The sequence below is a fragment of the Camelus dromedarius genome, chromosome 2 (genome assembly GCF_036321535.1).
Source record: "Camelus dromedarius isolate mCamDro1 chromosome 2, mCamDro1.pat, whole genome shotgun sequence".
NCBI classification, from domain to species: domain Eukaryota; kingdom Metazoa; phylum Chordata; class Mammalia; order Artiodactyla; family Camelidae; genus Camelus; species Camelus dromedarius.
The window spans coordinates 33,126,897-33,144,154 of NC_087437.1; the positions used below are offsets into that span (position 1 = coordinate 33,126,897).

General features: G+C 39.1%; 2 protein-coding genes across 3 annotated transcripts in view; one reads left to right on the forward strand and one right to left on the reverse strand.

The window, feature by feature from the left end:
- GFM1 (G elongation factor mitochondrial 1) overlaps positions 1-5,049 on the forward strand; it is a 41,815-nt gene extending 36,766 nt beyond the window's left edge. The window contains exons 16-18 of the mRNA XM_010986317.3: positions 2,426-2,586; positions 3,345-3,398; positions 3,550-5,049. Coding sequence (XP_010984619.2) covers positions 2,426-2,586; positions 3,345-3,398; positions 3,550-3,681 — 347 coding nt within the window. The 3' untranslated portion in view covers positions 3,682-5,049. The remainder of the gene's footprint in view (positions 1-2,425; positions 2,587-3,344; positions 3,399-3,549) is intronic.
- The window catches only part of RARRES1 (retinoic acid receptor responder 1), a 44,321-nt gene that overhangs the window by 2,071 nt on the left and 24,992 nt on the right, over positions 1-17,258 (reverse strand). The window contains exons 3-6 of one of the 2 annotated variants that reach the window (XM_031449925.2): positions 16,929-17,112; positions 13,916-14,052; positions 8,338-8,400; positions 7,564-8,260 (exon numbers count right to left, since the gene is read on the reverse strand). In XM_031449925.2, the coding sequence (XP_031305785.1) occupies positions 8,111-8,260; positions 8,338-8,400; positions 13,916-14,052; positions 16,929-17,112 (534 nt within the window). In that variant the 3' untranslated portion in view covers positions 7,564-8,110. Of the gene's footprint in view, positions 1-7,563; positions 8,261-8,337; positions 8,401-13,915; positions 14,053-16,928; positions 17,113-17,258 lie in introns of those variants that run through there. The other variant, XM_031449932.2, reaches the window with a different exon arrangement.

Here is a 17,258-nt window from a genome sequence, read left to right on the forward strand (position 1 = left end):
AGATTAACCAGTGATATAACTAAAACTGAAATGTGAAATTGAGTGGATGTGACCATTTGCCATCAGTTTTTTTCTGGCCAGTTTTTGGGAAGACCACTATGTTTGGTCTCCCCCAGAAACTCGAACTTGTAGCTACTCTAGAAGAGAAGTAAAGTCCTACCCAGTGTCATGGCTAGCTCATTTCACTTAGCAGTGTCCCTTTTTAAATCTCTGGGCTTTGAGTTTGAACCCTGCCTCTACTTCATACTTAACTCTGTGGAAATGGGCAAGCCCAGGCTGCTTGGAGAGAGTAATTACACAATATTAAATGAGAGTGTACTTGAGAACACTTGCACATCCACGTTTGGGCATAGTGAACGCTCATTCCCCTCACTCCCCTTCCCTTCGTGCTTTCACCTGGCACTGTGCCTTGCCACCCATTCCCCAGCTTTGTGTCTCAGAGTGATCATAGGAGCATTCAGTGATCACTTTTGTGCTGTTTATTATGCTGAGTACAGGAATTACCATATCTGGTCTTCAACAGTTGAGAAAATTGTGACTCAAGAGTAGTTAACTGAATGGCCCAAGGTTCCATGCTAGTTAGTGGAGGTGCTAAGTGTTAAACCCAAACCACAGCCCTAGCCCTTGACCACTTCCTCACACAACCTCTTTAGCACTTGGTGTGGTGTTATCAACGCTATCCTTAGTGGGCTGAAACAGAAATATTACCACCTCTACCCACCAGTTTAGGCTTCAGAGGTTCTGTGATGACATTGGTGTTTTCATTTCCTGCCTTAAGACCACATGGATCTGCTTGAGGAAATTTGTTTTTGGGACTTGGCTGCCAGGTAACTATTTAAAAAATGGCAGGATGAATTAGCGCTGGAGTCTTGTCACACGGAATGCGGTTAGAGAAAGGCACGCATAAGGGTGAGGTTCTTTGAAAAAATTGGGGGGTGGATTTTGGAGGAAAGAGGGAGTTTAAAAGGGAAGGAGCAGAGTAAGGGAATATGAAACTGAGTACTAGACCTGCTGTCCTCAACAATTAAGAGGTAGGCACTGTATACTTGGCCCCTTCCTTCCCTTTGGAATAAGACCCTTTCATACTCCAGCTCTTTTTTATTACTAACCTGTTGCAAACACTATACAATGTGTGACTAAATCTTAATAAGTCTGCTCACATCGCTCTTTCTGGGTACCTTCTGCATTAATTACACTTACTAAGAGCCAAGGAAGCTCTGCTGTTGTAATAACCCAAGAAGTTACAAGAAATAGAGCTGCTTGTACAGTCCAGAATTATTAGTCTACTGCTATAAATATCTGTGTAGGAGGGTTCTGCAGGGTTTAGTTAATGAAACTTAGGACTCTACAAAGTTCAGTTATTCCTCTTTTCAGAACAAATTCATTAATTAGGACTTTTGTCAAAGATAGGTCTGAGCTAGAATAGATTTGAGTTAGAAAATATTTCAAGGAAATACAATTATATTAAATGACTGTTCCTTCCGTTATTGCACTTAAGGTAATAGTATCTTCAGAAGAAGTGCTTTAATGAATATACGAGAATAATTGCTGACTGGTTTATTATAAACAAATTGATGTTTGGAAAATTATGATTATTTTAAAACAAAATATTTTCTTTGTCACCTTTTCTGTGTTTTGCTTAAAGTCTTTATTTAGAGATAACTCATCCAGTCTGGAGCTGAGGTATTATTCTGCATTATCATAACGTCCAAATTAAATATGTTCCGGTTATGTCTAAGTGGGATAAAAGAGTGTACGTACACATTGGGGTTTAGTGCTTAAATGGCCCTTAGCTTCTAGGCCCATGTTTTTATTTTGTAGGTGAAGAAACGCAAGACCGGGAAAGACTGCGTTTTTCTAAAAGGCATGTAACTTTTTAGAGGCAGAGCAGAAACTAAAAACTTGGTTTCCTAATTCTCAATTGGGTATTGAGATTGTTCAGCCTAGACAGATCCCAGGTGTGACTTGATTATTGTCTCCAAGAATAAATAACTATCTGCCAGGGACTAACAGGAAAGAATTGATTTACCTTGATCAGAGATGTGACAGTGTCTTTACTCCTGAAAGATTTCAGAAAGAATAAGTAACCCCCAGCTGCATAATTTAAACTGTAAAAGACTTGATCAAATGTTGTTGTAAGACTCCTTTGATATTATTCTCTGCAGCTTAATGATTTTTAAGGATAAAAATATGGTAATGGACATACTAATATTAGAATTAAGTGGTGTTTTACTGGAATTTCCATTTAGAAGAGTGACCGCTACTGCTACTAGAAAAATGAGTCCAGATCAAATATTTTAACCTCATCATTTGTGTGTGTACCTTTGGGAGAGTACTCTATCTTCCTTGTGTATATTTGGATAGAAAAGAGTCCCAGTTTGTTTAAAGATTAATAAACCAATTTATTATTTTTTTTAAACCCCAGCCTTGGCAGATGCAACATTATGTATTCTTGAACCTATTATGTCTGTGGAAGTCATAGCTCCAAATGAATTTCAGGGAGCAGTGATTGCAGGAATTAACCGACGCAATGGAATAATCACAGGACAAGATGGAGTTGAGGACTATTTTACACTATATGCAGATGTAAGTATTGTTGGTTCCTGACAACCTGGCTTTTATTAACCACAGGAGGAAATCAGATTAGCTTTTGTTTCTGGAAATCGTAGAGCAAATTGACACATTTCGCTGGCTATTTGAGTGTTGAGTTTGTGGCTTATATATGTGTGACAATTTCTGTAATTTTCTGTTAGAGCATCTTAAGTGCAAAAGCTAAAAATAAGATTTATTTCATGTACACTTTGTGAATATGTCATTTTCTTAGATGTATATAGTTCCATTTCTCATTATAGCTTTATTTGCATAGCTGTCTTATTATGCTCTAATTTATTGGGGTATTTAGTTCCCTTGCCTGTACCTTACTTGACTTAAATCTCATGGGAGAAAGGGTTTATTACGTTACCTAAGGCCTCCTGAAGACACTACTACCGACATGTCATTGAGGAGTCCTTAGGAAAGCTGTATTCACATTTTCACCCAAGAAACGTGTCTGAGCACTTGAGCTGCAGCGAGTGGAGTGGGATGAGAGGGAAGGCTGTTGGTGTCCACTCTGTGAAACTGGAAGATTTGCTTTCTAGTTGTGACTGTGAAATGAAATTATTTTCAAATAGGGTTTCTACTTGCAGTGAAACAAAAATAAATTTTTCTTTGACTTCTATCTTTTAAACCAGGAGTAGTTAGTAGAGACCTAAGTCTAAAAGAATTAAATTGCTAAGGCTTCTCTGTATTTTCCTCAAACATTTTTCAATAAGCAATGTTAAAGTATCTACTATGTTTATTTTCAGGTCCCTCTAAATAATATGTTTGGTTATTCCACTGAACTCAGGTCATGCACAGAGGTAAGCAGGTGCTTACGTTTTAATTCAGTGCTCGAGAGACCATCCTACAAGATGATCATTTTTATGAAATCTTGTCTTTATGTGACTTGACTTGATAGTTGGGTTTTTTTTTTTAATCTGCTTGTTTTGTTTGTTTGTTTTAAACACCCAGGGGAAGGGAGAATATACAATGGAGTACTGCAGATACCAGCCATGTTCACCATCCACACAAGAAGACCTCATTAATAAGTATTTAGAAGCTACAGGTCAGCTTCCTGTAAAAAAAGGAAAAGCCAAGAACTAGTTTTCTTCAGTTTTTTGACTGAATATGCAAGGTTTAGATACTTTAATGGACTCTAATGGAATGAAACCTGGCTGAGAACAAGTAATTTTAGAAGCCCTTTCTATTAAATTCAGGAGCTTCTATTATATCAAAGTCAATTCTATGTATGTCTCCTCTGTTGATTGGTTTTTACTCAAATAAAATATTACAGAAATACATTTAATATTGATTTAAGGGGGAAGAGGCTTATTTCTGTTATACTTCTAAGCTTAGAACGTGTATAAACTTCCAAATTTTTTATAAGAATTTTCAACATACAGAAAAGCTGAAAAAACAGTACAGAGAATGGCCATGTACCTTCCATCTGGACTCAACAGTGGACAATTTTGGTAACAGTTTGTTGATCAAATAATTTCCTTTGTCATGTTTGCTTTATCTGTTTGTCTGTTATCCATCTATGTCTTATACTTCCATTTTTTTAAAAAATTGTTTTCCTGAATACTTGGAAGTGAATTGCATATATCATGATACTATCTTGGATTGTCATCTTTTAGTTGGCAGCCTTTTTGTTTAAGAGTGGATTCCTTTGTGACAACGTGGATGACCCTAGAAGAGATTATGCTAAGTGAAGTAAGTCAGAGAAAGATAAATACTGTATGATTTTTACCTATAGGTGGAGTGTAAAAAAAACAAATGAACAAACATTAAAATGGAAGCAGACTCATAGATACAGAGAACAAACAGGTAGGTGTTTGTTAGAGAGGAGGGAGGAGTCAGGAGAGAGGAGTGAAATAGGTGAGGGAGATTAAAAGGTACATACTTCCAGTTACAAAATAAATGAGTCCTGGCGATAAAATTATTTTTTAAGGAATGGATTCTATATGATCTTAATAGAGAATGTTTTTCAGATTCTTTATTTGGAGATTAAAATGCTAGCTAGATTCCTAGCTATTTTATGTAGAGCTGATTGCTTCAATTTGTGGCTTCTGCAGATTTTTATCTGCTTGTTTTTAGGAGTGTAAATGTTACTTTTTGCAGACCTATGAGGTGAAAAACAGACCCTTGCATATGCTTTTCTTATCTATATTCATTTTAGTGTTTCTGCAGCTCAAAATAATAAAAAATTTATAATTAACAGGCTTGCTGCCTAGTCTGTTTCATTCACCTTGTAAATGCTAGCTGAATTTGAGTCTGTTAGAATTTATCATGTATTGTATTCATTGAGATTGTGAAAGAACAAATGTTAAGCTTTTGTTCCTAGAATATGTTGGGCTTTGCCAGACAATTCCATCATATTCAGAATTGCTTCATCCAAAAATCATCTGATGTAATAGACATGCCCTAGTCCTTTCCCTTAGTGAATAATACAAATAAAATAACTGGCTTAAATTTCTTTGTTTTTCTTGATTTATAGATTTGACTTTATAACTTAAGGTTCCTAGAAAAAAAAATCTTTAAAAAATATTGAGCAAGTGTTTTCAAGGCATTTGCTAAATGCTTGAAATGCATGATCTAATTTCGTTTTTACAACGCTATGAAAGTAAATTACTAAATGTCCATTTTTGTAATGGAGGTGGCAGAAGCACAGAGAAGGTAAGTAACTTGTCTAAGATCATATAGCTCATTAACTTTTCAAATTGATAATGCAGTTATTATACTCACCAAACCAACTGCATTTTCCCATAAATATATCTCTTGCTACAGTAGCATCAGGCCTGAAAAGTATTGTTGCTTTGGCATTTCGTGAGCATCTCACGGTATTGATAATGACCTTGAATAGTGTTCCTAATGAGGAAATACCTTCTTAGAACTTAGCACAGTTCCTCTGGTTATTGCCAACAGTTAGAAATATTAGAACATAAGATGGATAAATTTGGATTTATTTTTAACTTGGTCTGGTTATGATGGTATGGTTCCCGGAAAGAGTCTAGATATCTAATGTGACACCAGCATTTCATAGGCAATGACACAGGCCCAGCTGGTGGGAGTAACTAGAACAGGATCACACAGGGGCCGATCCAGGACCAGAACCCACATCTCTTGCTAAGTCATTAGTCTGGTTATATCTTAAAGACCATATACCAGCCAAAGTCTCTACAAGGAAAAAATTAATGAGGATATTCATAAATAAGTTTCTTTTATACTACTTTTATACTACTAAAGAATAATTATTGGCTAATTTAAAGACAGACAGTATTATTTGTGTTGGAGAATAGTGGCAGCACTAGGCAGTATTGCCCTGATTCCCAATCCTGGCAGCACTTTAAAAATACCCAGGCCAACCCTTAGATACTCTAATTCTTTGGATCAAGAACAGAAGTTTTCTGGTTTATTCAAATATACAGACAAGGTTAAAGACCATTGTAATGTCACCTGCACCCCCAAAACATGAAATGCAGATGTGTCACACTATTAATATTTTGTGTGAAGTTAGAGTTCGGGCTGTTTCTTTTTAGTTTGATAACTTTACCCTTAAAGATACAGTTTTCTGTTATTCCTTTCCTCTTTGCTTACTCTTAGATTGTTTAGTTTGTGAAGACACTTAATCAATTCTGAAGCTTTAGGATTTTTTCAGATTTTAATGTTTTTGAAACCTGGATGAGTCTCTAAATTGATACCAGTGAAACAAGGCAGCCACCAGGTAAGTAGTACGTTGTGACATGTAGGAAAACATCCCTGTGTAGAAAACAGCTATTTGCGTTGCTAAAACTATACATTTTTATATTAGAGCTTTAATTGTTGCTTAGTGTCTTCAAGCACCACTGTAATGCATCATTGAAGTAGTTAATGTATTCACAGGCAATTTACTGTGAGCATTCGTAATTCAAATAAGCGTCAGGCAGCATGTTAGGTGACTGTAGCACTTTGAAATCTAGGAAAGGTCACAGAACAGGTCATCGAATTTTCTAAGCTGTGAGAAATTAGTGTAGTAAACTCATGTCATGGAAGACATTCGAGGGCTAATACAGAATCTTCCAACTGACTTTCAAAAGAATTTGTTTAACTTCTAACTGAATCATAATTCAGATAGGAAAAATGAAACTGAGTAGAATCAAATGGAATGCAGACAAAATCCTGGTGTTATTCTGTACATCTTAGAATTTCTGAAAATTCTGAAGAGAGTAGGAAAATCACTGTAATGCTGTATATAACTGCCACTGGGTCGGATTGAGTCTTAATTCTTTACTCATTGAAAAGAGGGCTTAGGGTATTTAGAAGGTTTAATTCTATGTCAAGACAGATTAAGTAATTTTTTTCTGTTAGCTAGCAAAATCGGTATTAATAGAATCAAGTCAGCAGTTTTAGAGTTTGTGCTAGAAAAGATGTTCTAGTGGTGATACTGAGAAATTTTTTCGTGGTTTAACTTTGTGGGTTTTGTGAATTTATAAATTCGGTAAGTTTTTGTATGTTTGTGTAGATATACTGAAGTCTGTTAAAGGGCCATTTTAGATTCCTTGCCTGGTTGAATTATGGTCACATTTGTGAGCCTGATTTCACTAATAATGCCTTTATGAGGATGAGATCTGCCCCACCTCCTGGCTACAGGTTTTCAGACATGGATATAAGCATTCATTAAATGATACTAACTTTGAGAGGCATATGCTGGCCCGTTTCCTGGATCGAATCTTCCTTCCTGGTTAGCTACTCCACTGAATCTGATAATGGTATATGTTGTATTTGCTTTTATAAATTACTTAGGCCAACATTAGGTCCAGATTGTCCTTATAAATGAAAGTTGTAAATACTTTGTAAACTTTTAGTTACATCACTGTTTCATTTAATGTGTATTTGCAGACACTCGGCTTTATCTGTGAGATACTATATTTTTTTTTTGTAAAATTTGAATTACACAATATTTAGAGATCATTTAATCCCAGTTTAGCACAAATCTCTACAAACACATTTAACACATTTTATTTAGAAACATTTATTTGAAAGTAGGTATCAGTTAAAAAGGAATACTTGCTTGAAATCATAAAAAATTATAAAATTCCTTTTAAACAGGTAATTTTTTCCGTATAATTTGCTTTCACTGAAATATATTCTCTCTTTAACATGTTAGGTAAAAGCATCATAAAATAGTTGGTTACAGTATATTCAAAATATTGAGAAATGCAGATTTAGAGATGTGACCATCAAGTCTATTTTGTTGTGTTTTTTTAAATACTTACTGGTCCAGCTGCAGCACATAGTAATGAACTAGGTTTTGCAATTTAGGGTTGAGACCCTGAGGAACCTGCAGGGAGACTGTTTAGCACTGAGCAGAGTGTACGTGCTCCCAGAGTTAAAAGTAAACCAAACCAATCAAAAAACAGAAACCCCAACATCTTTTGAGTATTTACTTGTAATCCCAGGCTTCCCTAAATTACCAGAATGCCTTATACCTTGGCTCTTTTACTAGAGTAATGATTTCGGCTATTTAGTATAGTCATTTGGTGTAAGCAGATGATCAGAAATTACTAAGCTCTGTTGGTGCCACAGCTGATCCCTCTTCGGTTCCAGAGGCTTCTTCTGGTGTGTGTGGCTCTTGACAGTGGTCCTTCACTTTCAGTGGTTTGCCAGGGTACCAGACCAAGTGAATATGACAGGGAATGATTTCCTGGGAAATAAGAGTTCTAAAATGATGATCTACAAAAACTTCCGGCTAAAACAGTTCCGTATACTGTTTTGTTTTACCTGTGTTGAGAATTCATGAAGTAGAACAGTATAACCAAAATCAATTGCATCATCATTTGTTTTCTAGAGGAAGGAAAAAACAATAATTAGTGCAATAGCTAGAGTAAGCTGACTTTAGCTCAGAATTTGGAAGGCTCCCCTTATATAAATCCTTGCTTTGGCTAGGTGCCTTGAACCTCCTGCTACCTGTTTAAGTCTAAGCCTCATCTCCTGTGGTGGTTGGTATTCTGTGTTACGACATGGAAGTCATGGATTCTTCTTGTTTTGTCACTGAGGCATGTGAAAACCTAGTAATGTCTTTTTTTTTTTTTTAATGGGTTTTGATAGAGGCTAAGGTCTATTGAGTACAGGCAGAATTTGACAACCTTAGGAGTCTAGTTACTGTGTATGCACCTCAAGCCAATAGGTTAGCCCTGATATGCCAGGCAGTAAGAAAAGGGATAGGGCAGCCAGGATTTCTAGGCCACCATGGGCCAGATTGTGCTAGGCACTTAGTAAATACTCTGGAAGACAGGAGAATTCCCTGAGAACATGTATAATGAGCCTGGTTTTACAGGGAGGGTACTTGAGGTTATAGCTAGTAAGTGACATCAGGATTCAAACCCAGACCTACTGTCTCCATCATCCACATTCTTCATGCTTTACCATACCACTTCTAAAACCAGCACTTTGGATATTTACAGGTAGCTAGGCAGTCTTCCTCTTACCTTCTTTATTCACTTGATTTTTATAAACTTTACTAGTGACTATACCAATTTCCTATTTTCTTTGACACTAACTTTTTTTGGAGGGGGGGAGGTTGAGGGCAAGGGTGCTTATCCCTTTGCTAGTAAAAATGGAATAGAATTTTAAAATAGATCTACAAGGCTTTCACTGAGACTACTTAAGAATATGAAAAAACAAAAACGACTTAACTTGATACTGAGTTTTATCTTCCCTTTGCTTACAGTGATGGAGATTTTTTCAAGCCATGAAATTTCCAGCAGTTGGGGAGGGTGCTGGAGGGAGGAGGACAGGAGAGGGCCTGGCTCCATCAGAAATTGACTGCTCTTCTATGATACTTTGCTTCATTGGGTGGGTTTCCCTTTTGTCTAACAGTGTACCTATGAACGATGAAAGCAAATATCCAAAATACAGGCTGCAAAGATAGAACTCATGAGAAAATTCAGTGTCTTATGTCTTCAGTTCCTGAAGGCTCCAGTGATCAGTTGGGCATTGCCGGGTTTGGGGGTGAATTTAGCCTTGTTTGACCCTCCTTTGGTGACGATCTTGACCTTTGACACAGCTGGCTGCTATGTTGTACTATTTCTGTCTCAGACTTTCGTGCTGCCTGCATTGTTCCTCAAGGCTTGACTGTTTATCATGTATTTCTACAATTTAAAAATTGGTCTTAGTGTTTTTTCAGGACAATGCCTCCTTCTGTTTTTGAAATAGCATTTCTGAAGGAAATCATGGGAATCTTCAGATTTTAGGCAGAAAGGAAGCAAGGCTTGAAACAAATGATGGCATTCAAATTCCATCTGACAAACTGTTCTGCCAAATACAAAATGTTACCTATTTTTAAATAATCCAAACAAAATTTGGGATTATTATAATGCTTAGACACCCTGTACCATTTAATTAAGACCTTCCTGAATAAAGTTATTGAAACACACCTTACATTTCTGTTTTTCTAGGTTCTTCCTCCTCCAGGAGGAAGCACCCTCAAACAAAACCAAAAGCAGGGCTTACTGAAGATCTGCGGCCTGGACACTGCATACCTGGCTGGCAAAGGATCCAGGCTGCACTGTCTGCACCAAGTGAGGCTCTGCCAGGAAGCCACCATTCTTTATATTACCCAGAAATAACCTCCTTGGCTTATGTATTCAGACAATGACCAATGTCAAATCCTTAGAGTCCAAATTGATGATGACTTACTGTCCCATTTTCTGGTAACTCAGCACTTTAATGTTCCTAGAGACAGACTGAAGTGTTTTGTTTCCTTATACTTACTCATAACCCACAGCATCCCCGTTTCTCCCCGCACCACCCCCCCGACCCACCCCCACCCCCGACCCAAAAGAATGATCCCTAAGAGAACCATGTGGTTTTATACATTTTTTTTCCTCTAGCCAACAAGTATCTCCCCTGCCCTTCGCTTAGTCCTCATGCTTTGGGAATGACATGTTCTTCAGTTCTAAGGCAATAATGCCAGTAAGACAGGTCTTATGTTTGTGTTTCAGTCTGTCTTAGCCTGCTCTTTTCCCAGGCTGTGTTCTTTTGGGGCTATGAGGTTATGAGGCTGCACTTCCTTACATAATTGAATTAAAGGTAAGTTTAATTCAGAGTATAGAGATAGCAATTCCCACCCAGAAAGCTTTTGGAAAAACTATAATCCCTATAGTTTCCTGAACTGTCTTGGGCCATGGAGCACCTCTGGTCACTTCCTGCTTCTGTGTCTTGGCTTTGTCAGCCCTGCTGTCCTACTTCCAGTCTCTAGGACAGACCTAGACTTTCCGATCTTAGTGGTTTTTAAAAAACTGTTGCTTGTTGCTTCTTTTTCTGAAAGATCGTAAGAAACTTTCATGGCCACCAAGTAGCAGAATTTGATAATCTACTTGGATGGTGCATGCTTTCAAGGGAGCCCTCAGATGAAATGCGTATCGACCTTGAAACCAGCTTTCCCAGTTGCTTCAGTATTTAGATTTATGTTTGTTTCAAGGGCTTCAGTAAGTTTGTTAATCCTCATTTCCTAGTCCTAATTTGTCTGGGGTGACCCAGCAAGTCAGGTGCATATTCAATTATTATTTACGTAAAATCCAAATCCCTCAGGGTAAAAAAAAAAATCAAAAACTCCTACTCAGTGACCATTCTCTTCCTTCCTCTTCTGTTTTCTGAGCTGTACAATCACATTTGTCTCCACTTTCCTACCTGCAGGTTGGTTGAGGGCTATTAATGGACAGGTGATGGACATCAAAGGCCGGCTAGAATGAGCAAACCAGGGCTGCCGTTTTTGAGCCACAGTACATCTGGGTCATTACTCTGGTGATGTGTCATATACAAGTGCAGAAGAATGGAAAACACGGACATTAAGAGATCCTAACTTTTTCTCTTTTGTCTCTGTTGCTTTATTCCTAAGGAGTTTTCTTCTGACATTCATTAATCTTGACACCTTTTTCTACATCAAACAAAAAAATTCCCCTTAACTTCCCAGTTAAGGTAGAAGCCTTTTGTTGAGGATATGACTGTCTTGACAGATGAGAGAAACTTTTATCTAACAAAAGAATTAGTGCTATATCCTGACTCTTGATATATCAATTAAATGGTCACTTCTATTAAAAAGCACTCTATAAGGGGAAATAAATGTGTTCATTTAGATAAGTAAGGAAAAATTTCAAACAGTTGTCTCTTTTACAAGTGGTCTTTGGAAGGCACACCAAGCTGTTCCTGGCAATAATGCTGACTGGATGGTAGACACATCCTAGTACTCAGAAGATACTCACTGATGCTCTAGCTGTCTATCCATGGTGAGCCCACTGCTTCACCCATCCATGTAGAAAATGACTTTAAGAAATTTGTGCTTATGGTTGGCTCAGCCCGCCTCTCTGAGTAGTTGATTCTGCTTACTCTGGAAGTGCCCGCCCCCTACATCACACTTGCCTGACAGAAACCCCAACTCAGCCTCCTCGACTTCCACACCTGCACAGCTGAGTGACTGGACCTCTAAATTCGTGACCATAGACCTTCAGGGGCCTGCAGTACTGCGTCAAGTCCACACCTTTCTCCACAATCCATTCTCATCCACATACCTTCTGTCTCATCCTTGCTCTCAGCTGGAGACTGCCTCACTTTCACTGAGAAGACAAACATTCAGAACTTCCACAAGCTACCACCTGCCCTTCACCAGCATCTATGCCACACTCATCTCCTTCCTCCAGGGGGCTCTCCGTGCTCCCACCCAAGGTCACCTCCCAGATGGGCCTTTTCTTCCTATCTACTCAAAGGTATTAACTCCAACAAGCCTGCCTTCTCTTTCCTACAAGTCCTGCTTGGCTCCTCTCTACTGGATTTTCCTTATCTACATATAAATATGCTATTAAATCTTCCAACCTAAAGATACAACAAAAGCCCTCCTTCCACCCTGTGCTTCCCCATCCTCTAGCTACAGCCCTTCCCTTTCTTTATAACAAAATTCCCTGAAAGAGTGTCTACTTCCTCTCCTCCTGTTCTCTCCCGAACTAACTCCAGTCAGGGTTTTGCCCACACTGTGCCAGTGAGATAGCTCTAGATAAGCTCTCCATCAACTTCCAACTGCCTGAAACCAAATGGTCAATTCTCAGTCCTCATCCTACCTGACTTTCCAGCAGCATTTGATACAGTTGTTCAGTCCTCAGTCTTGAAACACTTTTTCTCAGATCTCCAACCTCAAATTCGAAGTGTTCCAGAACTCAATCCTGACCTAACTTTTCTCTGTCTATGCTCATTCTCTGTGATCTCATCCACTTCTGTGGCTATTAAAAAAACCATCCATGTGGGAATACTGCAGCCCAAACCTATCCCCTGAACTTCAGCCTCTTTTATCCAGATGACTTTACAGATTCTCTACCTGGTTATAGAATTTAGAATACCCCAAATCAAGCTAATTTCCACCCAAATCTGTTGTTCTGTAGTCTTCCTCAATCAGTAAATGAAAACTGTCCATCCAGTTACTCAGGCCAAAATCCTAAGACTCATCATTGACTTGTCTCATTCTCTGATATCTCCATATCCAACTCATCAATAAATACTGTTGGCCTACCTTCAAAATATATCCACAATCCAGCCACTTCTCACCACCTCCACTGCTGCCACCCTGGTCCGAGTTACCACTGGGCCTTGCCTAGATTATTGGAATACTTTACTGGTCCCCTGGCTTCCACACTTGCTATCTTGGCCTGTTCTCAACACAGCAGCCAGAATGACCCTATAGTAAGTTAGACCGTGTCACTCCTCTGCTAAAAACCCTCTAATGAGTAAAAGACAAGGTCCTTCTAATGGCCTCCAAGGCTTAACACAACCTGAGCACCCCACACACTCGCCTTGCTCACTCTGCTCCAGCCACACTAGCCTCACTGCTGTTTCCCCAACCCCTCAGCCACGCTGCTGGTCAGTTCCCTCTGCCTGAAACGCCTTCCCTTATGGAAGGTTGGCTCACTCTCACTTCCCTAGGCCTCTGCTCCAATGTCGCCTCTGCTCCAATTAAAGGGGCCCTTACTTTAGACCGTAAGGAGTAGTCCTGTCATACTCTGCATTCCCTTTTCCCTACTTAATTTTTCTCCTTAGCACTTACACCGTTGGACATATATTTGCTTGTTTATTAGTTCACTGTCTTCCTTACCTTCTCTCACTGGAATTAGTCTCAATAAGGGTGCTGCATTGTTTTTTGTTCAATGCTGCATCCTTAGTCCCTAAAACATCTCCTGGCATTCAAATATTTATTCAGTGAATGAAACACAATTAAAACTCTTGCCGTGAAACTATAAACCCATATGAATTTAGCCTAAGAACATCACATTGGTTGTATTTCTTAAGGTACAAGTTAATTTTCAGTTTTTCTTACCCACTGCTTCACCCTGCTGAGCTGTGCCATGTAGTAGTGTAAAAACTGTGTTGTCTTTTCCCACATCACATAAGAGCTGCCCAGAAAGGCTAAATCCCAGATGGGTTTCAGAGAAGGATCAATATGTCCGTGATTATCTGAAGGCACACAAAAAAGCACATTTGTGTTAAGACATTTTTAGGGCAAAATTTCAGAAATTTCAGTAATAGAACTTGTACCTGTTTCTATGTTATATGGAGATTTACATGCTTCAACTTGCCCTAAGTAAAGCTGCTATAAAACAGTTTAAGGACTATCTGTTCTATATAAATGCAAAATAAGAGCTAGAATGATACTCAAAGTTAATCTAAAATCTTGTTAGTTGAGAAGTATTTTTTAATTCTACTGAAGCATCTATCAGTTATCTTCTCCACATTACCTTTCGGTTTCGGTCTACAGTCAGTGTACTGGTCTTTGCCAGTCCACATGTCTCTGTCCTCTGCTGATTGTTGGCATTAAAGTTAATCACTGTAGCGGCAGCATCTCTGCCACTTTTTTGACCACATGAAGAATCAATCAAGTGGGTTTTCCTGAGGCATTGTTTTTGGAACTGCAGTCTTTTCAACTCAGCAAACATTTATTAAAAATGTACTTAATATCAGGTATGTAGGATACAATGACTAATAAATTACCTTTTGTGACTTCTAGGAACTCAATTTTAGCAAGTAACTTATGAGACAACTGTTCATGGACCATCATTTATGTAATTTGGCAGAGATATTCTTAGTCTATATTAAAGCCCAACAATAGTATAGTATGTGAGTAATACTAACTAGCTTATTAGGAGATGAATCCTTTTTGGTAAAATATCTTGAGCATAAATGCTGCTGTATACTGGTAGAACCTGACCTGGCTGGTCTGTATGAATGGTAGTCAATTCAAAAGGCATTCACTGATTGCTTGGGTGCCATGAGGGACACAAAGAGGGGCCCCACTTTCTACTTGCTGACAGTGGAGAAACACAGCTGACACCTTCCTTAAGAGAGGGAGGATCAGAGAGCTGAGGGGATAGAGAGAGGGGAGAGGTTTCTTTGGGCTGAAAGTTTGGGGAAAGCTTCATAGAGTTGAGATCTAAGCTGAGTCTTGAATTCCTGGCATGTGTATGGGAGCGAGAGTGACCAACTTCACCTTATGGTGCCACTGTGAGTTTAACTTGTGAGATGAAAAAGAATTACTGCAGAAGAAAAATTAGTTATACAAGATACCGTGAGTATGAGGACATCTGAAGGTAAAACTGCCAGTAGCCCTGCTGCAGTTGCTCAGGCGCCAGGACTTTACTTTCTCTGGTTATTCCCAGGTCCCCAGTCTTTTCCTTTGTATGTAGTATACTTGGGCTTATCTGTAGAAGTTTATGAATTCACTAGAAAAGGTGCAATTTTTACTCAGAATAAAAACCAGACAACTACTTTTTAGAGGAAAAACAGGGCGGAGCAAGGATATCCTAAAACAGATCAGATCTCACTCAGTCAACTGTAGAGAAAGCTGTACTCAGGCCAGTACCCTGGGTTGAGCACATCCTGAATAGGATCTGCTGAGATTTGAAAGAGCTATTCCAGCAGGTTTTGATCCACTTTATCTAAAAACCAAATCTTCTCAGCTTTAAGTAGATAATTTTATATACACAGGCTATAAATAGCACCGTTAAACGTTTCTGCTGAACTTAAAGTGACAAGAGTACTTGTAGATTTTGTTGATGAAAAGGTTCCCCGTATTAGTTTTCTGAAGCTTCACAGTAGCCACGTTAAGTTACACTGTTACAGAATGAACCTTGTGGGCATATAGGATTTATTAACTGAACATGATCCAGTTAACCTACACTATTAAAAAGTCTCCAAAATATAGTGATCCTGGAAAAGGTTCAATACAATTTCAAAAATTTATGTTTTAAGAAGAATATATAAAACTCTATTTCCCCAATTAATGCTAAGGAAGGGAACAATCCCGAAATAACTGTAGATTTTAAGTATCAGTCATTGGCCCATTTATTTCAGGCAGTACTGAATGTAAGCAAATTCTACTACAATGTAAGATTTTGAATTGTTCCCATAATTCTTTGGACAGGATTTAATCCAAGTTGTCAGAGAACTATAATGAGAATGAGCCAAGCTTCTGAATTTTTGAAACACTAGGAGCGTTTTTCAGCTGCAAGTGTTTTTCAGAGCACTTAGTCTGAGTAAATGGATGGGACACAGATACGCTCAGGAGTGGAGACCACAGGTCCTCCCAGGCTGACTTGGGTCTGTTACGGTCTCCGGCAAATGAGTGACCTGAGAGAGAGAGAGGGACGGGGAGCACTGTCATGGTCAGATGTCAAGCATAATGCCCAAGTGCGCAAGTCCAGAGATGACTTCTGTGGTTTTGCCAGTAAGTCCAAGTCCCAGATGCTGCCCACACACCCCGCCAAGGGCCAGAACAGACTGCGTCACTTCAGCTGAGTCACGCCACAGGCAGGGCTCGTTTCTTCTGAGAGACGGCACCGCTGCCCATCAGCTCGGGACCAAAAATGAGATCAACTGACTCCACAGCAAGTTCCCGAGACAGTCGACTCGGCCTGCCCTGGTGCGGGAAAGGCCGTGATGGCATCTTGTCACCTGAAGTTCCCAAAGCCACCGCCAGAAACCTCTTAAGGCATCTCCTCAGCTTCTGGACCCAGCCCTGAAAACTGCACCCCCACGTGTGGGTCCTACTGCAAAGACCTCTACCCCTTCCTTGGAATTCCATTCTTGCCCTGCGCCTCATCTGGGATGGAAGTGGTGGGGGGGGTTAAATGTGCATTTTGGAGGAGTCACTATGATGCACTGGAGGTGAAGACTAGGAAGAGGATACTTCTGAGTTTTGTTTAAATAATGAGGTACCATATTCTGTAGCTGAATTAAAGCGCCATTTGGAGGATACAATTTTAAATGATCATTCTTTTTAAGATTTAGTAATAACATGCATTCCTGAGTATAGGAATTCCAGATACTGTTCATACCAGGTATGCTGACTACATCCACGGGGTTTTGAAGTTGCTTCATGCGCTTGTAGAGCTGGTAATCCTTTTCGTGTCTTTTCTTCTTCTCAATGAGTTGAGCACAAGTCACATTAACAGCCGGTCTGGGTTTCTCATTCCTGAAAAACACTCGAGCAGAACATTTCCCCAGACGTTTGTTACCTTCCTGAAAAAAAGATTTTGGAATTAAATGGAATGGTTCCTTCTCACTCCCCGTGGCCCCAATACACAAACACACACAACTGGGGAGTTCCTTGTACACGGCAGGTGTGCGCTGGCAGCAATACGTGGTGGTCTGCTCTGTAGATAGTG